The following is a 5,000-nucleotide window of genomic DNA, read 5'->3' as shown; positions in this document are numbered from 1 at the left end:
TTCTGGTTCTGAAGGAATCGATATCCATCTTTGGCCAGACGCTGGACCATCTCCAGGCGGGAGAAATCATCGGGAGCGCGGAGAGCACAGACGCCTGCCTGCTGGAGAGCCGGAGGCAGAGAAAACAGATACTTCAATCCACAACCCCACGACATCACACACACACTCAACACGTGGCTTCAGGGATGGATGGAATCAGTGTGTGTACGAAGCAGAGATCATACACTCCTTCATTCTGCACATCTGAACCACCTACACACTATTACACACTCTAAACGCATGTGAGTGTGTTTGAAAGAGAGAGAGAGGGGTGTGTCTATGAGGCTCAGCCCATGTGGAAGCAGAGTAGGTGTGGCTTTTTCCATATACAGACAGAGAGTGGGTGTGGCTCTGCCTATATATAGGCAGGGGAGTTGGGTGTGGATTCACTCATAGGAAGGAAGTGGGTGTGGCCTTCTGACTCCACCCTAAGGAGGCGGGGAATAGATGTGACAACACCTACAGTGTACAAAAGGTTAGAGAAAAAGCAAACTTTTGATAGATGCAGTATATTCAGGCATGTTTTGCATATACATGTACTCTATGTTCACTTTATTTGTGTGCATTTAGTTTCAAATGATTTATTATTGCTTTAGGAAATAAACGGATTTTGTAAAGGAAAACACTAGTGTTGTTAACAAGTAAACTACACTCAAACTACACAAGTAAACTAGTCAAATATTATAATTGTAATAACTTTATATAAAACACTAAGAAGTATTCATTAATTAAGCTCTTAAATAAGACAAAAACACAAAATAAAACATTGAAATTTCTAAAAAAAGAAAAAAAAATGGTAAAAAATTACAATGTCAAAAGAGCATAAATTATTTAACCTAAAATAAAAAAATAAAAAAATATTTTGAATAAGAATATTAATAATATTATAATATATGCAATTTTGATACAATTTGTTAATATTATATTAACATTAATAAATATTATAACATAAATGACAAGTACAATACCCTTGTAACCATTAACTAAAATTAAAATGATGAAACTTGTTTTTTACTAAACAAAAATAAAAGTATTATTAAACATTTAAGCTAACTGAAATACAAACTTCAAAGTTATTATTAATTATAATAATAATTATTATAATTTTAGACAACAAACAAATAAGAAAAATATGTAAAAATTTAATAGTTTATATTATATATAAATTTAAAGATATATTTTTTATTAATTTTGTATTTTAATCGTGTGCAGTTTGTATTACATAATAACATTTAAAAATATATTTAGAAAATAAGAGTAAATCTATATATATAAAAAGTTTTTCATTAATTAAAACAAATATTCTTACAATATATATTATTTTATTTTATTTATTATATATATTTTATTTATTTTTTTGTAATTAATTAACTTTTATTTTTCATTTATTATATTTATTTTGTTATTTTTTACAATTTAATACATTTTCATTTATTTTATTTTTTTATTTCTTTATTAATTCATTAATTTTTTTAATTTATTATATTTATTTATTTTATTATTATCTTGTAATTTATTTATTCATTCATTCATTCATTTTTTTTTCGAATTAGTCCCTTTATTAATCCGGGATCACGACAGTGGAATGAACCGCCAACTTATCCAGCATATGATTTAGGCAGCGGATGCCCTTACAGCTGAAACCCATCACTTGGAAAAAACCCATACACACTCAATCACACACATAGACTACAGACAATTTAGCTTTTCCAATTCCCCTATTTATTTACTTATTTTTTGTAATTAATTAATTAAATAATTTTTGTTTATTATTTTTGTTTATTTTATTTATTTTTTTAAACAATTATTATTTTTTTGTATATATATATATACAGTTGAAGTCAGAATTATTAGCCCCCCTGTATTATTAGCGCCCTTGTTTATTTTTTTCCCCAATTTCTGTTTAATAGAGGGAAGATTGTTTCAGCACATTTCTAAACATAATAGTTTTAAAAACTTATTTCTAATAACTAATTTATTTTATCTTTGTCATGATGACAGTAAATAATATTTTGCTTGATATTTTTCAAGACACTTCTATACAGCTTAAAGTGACGTTTAAAGGCTTAACTAGGTTAATTAGGTGAACTAGGCAGGTTAGGGTAATTAGGCAAGTTATTGTATGATGATGGTTTGTTCTGTAAATTATTGAAAAAAAAATTAGCTTAAAGGGGCTAATAATTATGTCCCAAAAATGTTTTTAAAAAAATTAATAACTACTTTTATTCTTGCCGAAATAAAACAAATAAGACTTTCTCCAGAAGAAAAAATATTATTCGACATAATGTGAAAATGTCAATGCTCTGTTAAACATCATTTGGGAAATATTTAAAAAAGAAAATAAAAATGAAATGGGGGCTAATAATTCTGACTTCAACTGTATATATATATATATATATATATATATATATATATATATATATATATATATATATATATATATATATATATATATATATATATTTTTTTTTTTTTTTTTTTATGTATTTTATTTATTTTGCTATTTTTAAAAAAATAATTAACTAATTAAATTTCATTAATTTACTATTTTCCATAGAGGTCAGTATATTGTATATGTAAATTATAACTGTATGTGTATGTCTGTTCACATTATTTTGTTCACATTATTTTGTCACATTATTTTGTTCCAATCCTATTCACTCTGTATGTTTCATTTACTTTTTATTTGCATTGCTTTATGTACAAAACTTAAAATAAATAAATAAATAAATAAAGAGTATATAAAATCCTCCTGCAATAACTCTGTGGGTAAAGCAGAGCCAGCAGATGAGGAGATCAGAACAATGGTGTTTTTCTGTGCGCACATCTGCACTATCACACACAGATAAAAGCTTCGCTCTGTTCATCACTTATCAGCCATCATCAGAGCCCGGCCGGCCGCGGGTTTGTTTATTCAGCGCCGTATTTGGATTGGCTGAAGCCACCGCGTGTTTCCTCTGAGGTAAAGCACCATCCCACAAAACCCCCTGACACACACACCAGCACAGACCAAAGCAAAACACACACACACACACACACACACGGCACTGTAAAAACATGCAGACACCGGCATTCAGAACAACAGCGACGGAAAAAACGCTGCTCATGAATACATGATGATAAACTCACTGCTCCTGCAGCCCAGATACACAGCGAGCTCACACTGATGTGAAATATTCATTTACACAGATCATGTGACCTATAGCTACTCATGACAGAGCAAGTTTAAGGCAGAACCGGTTATTATAAAGATCTCCTGAAATTTAAGTAGCTGTTTTTAGATGTTAGGATCAGTCTGTTAGTTTTTAGGAAATCTATAGGTTAGTGTGCTACAAAACAGTGACAAAATTAGCATTTAGAAGATATAAAACCAAGATGAACGTCCAAAGCTTGCAGTTTGTCACTTCCTTCTAAGTGGATCAAGATTTCTTTAACGCCACCTCATACAGTTTCTCATCCAATCTTCTGACCAATCAAATGCTCTCAAGAATCTGACATGCCCCGCCCCTTCTTCTCATTTGCTGTTCATTTGATGCGCTTGAGCATGACCACTCTCACTGGCAGAGCGGTGAAAATGCGAAACGCTATTGGCTGTTTTATTTAAAAAGGAGGAGCTTACCCCTACAGAAAAAACTGCTTAAACCAGCCTAGGCTGGTTGGCTGGTTTTAGGTGGTCAACCAGCCTGGTTTTAGAGGGGTTTTGACCACTTCCAGGCTGGTTTCCAGCCATTCCCAGCTTAGTCTAAGCTGGTCAGGCTGGGAGATGACCAGCTAAAACCAGCTTGACCAGCCTAGCCAGGCTGGGAGCCCAGCCAAAACCAGCTATGTCCAGCTTAAACCAGGCTGGTCAAGCTGGTTTTAGCTGGTCATTTTCCAGCCTGACCAGCTAAGACCAGGTTGGAAATGACTGGAAACCAGCCTAAAACAGCTTGTTTTAGGCTGTCTGGACTCTGTATAGCTGGGTGGTTTTTGGTTTTGTTCTCACCCCTGTTCATTAGCGGCAATGGATCGCGGCTGGTAGAAAACAGGGCGGATCGGGCAGCGGGACAACAAATGTTGAATATAAGTGGGAGCGGTTGGGTTCAGGCTAAAACCTGGCGGGAGCAGGATTTAAAATTTAGTCCCGCGCAGATCTCTACTTCACTTCACGGGACCTTTAAAGGAACACTCCACATTTTTGGACACCCCTAAAGTTAAACGTTTGAGTTGTAACATTTTTGAATCCATTCAGCTGATGTTCAAGTCTGGCGGAAGCACTTTTAGCTTAGCTTAGCATAGATTATTAAATCAGATTAGACCGTTAGCAACTGATTCAAAAATGACCGAAGAGGTTCAATAATTTTCCCATTAAAGCTTGACTCTATTATTTAGGTCTTCTTCAAGACTGACGGAAAAAGAAAAGTTGCTCATTTCTAAGCTGGTATGTCTATTTAGGAACTATACTCACATTTCGGTGTAATAAACAATGAAAATAAGTTATAAAGTGCAGGGTGAATAATCGCATTTAAAATAAAAGTTTGTTTTGAAAATATATGTGTTTAATATTTATACACATGCATAAAAAAAACTTTAAAATATTTTTTGTTACATGGACATTTGAAATAATAATAATAATAATAATAATAATAATAACTATAATTATTATTATTCATTCATTCAGTTTCTTTTCGGCTTAGTTAGGTTGCCACGGTGGAATGAACCGCCAACTTTGTTTTATCCAGCGGATCCCCTTCCAGCTGCAACCCATCGCTGGGTAACATTTATACAGAGTCATGGACACACATACACTATGGACAATTTAGCTTACCCAGTTTACTTATAGCAGTGTTTGGACTGTAGGGGAAACTGGAGCACCTAGAGAAAACCCACGCCAACATGGGCAGAACATGCAAACTCCACACAGAAATGCCAACTGACCCTTTCATTTTATAAATAATAAACCAAATAATATTAATAATATC

The 5,000-nt window shown here is 32.8% G+C and overlaps 1 protein-coding gene across 3 annotated transcripts in view; it reads right to left on the bottom strand.

Moving 5' to 3' along the window:
* rapgef5a (Rap guanine nucleotide exchange factor (GEF) 5a) overlaps positions 1 to 5,000 on the bottom strand; it is a 111,380-nt gene that overhangs the window by 49,975 nt on the left and 56,405 nt on the right. The window contains exon 9 of one of the 3 annotated variants that reach the window (NM_001442764.1): positions 1 to 101. This exon is cut by the window's left edge and continues 28 nt beyond it. In NM_001442764.1, coding sequence (NP_001429693.1) covers positions 1 to 101 — 101 coding nt within the window. Of the gene's footprint in view, positions 246 to 5,000 lie in introns of those variants that run through there. The other 2 variants (NM_001442765.1, NM_001442766.1) reach the window with 2 other exon arrangements.

This window comes from Danio rerio, chromosome 19 (assembly GCF_052040795.2).
Source record: "Danio rerio strain M-AB ecotype USA chromosome 19, GRCz13ab, whole genome shotgun sequence".
Lineage (NCBI taxonomy): Eukaryota > Metazoa > Chordata > Actinopteri > Cypriniformes > Danionidae > Danio > Danio rerio.
Note: the sequence above shows the minus strand (reverse complement) of the source record. Positions and strands in the feature narration are given on the sequence as shown.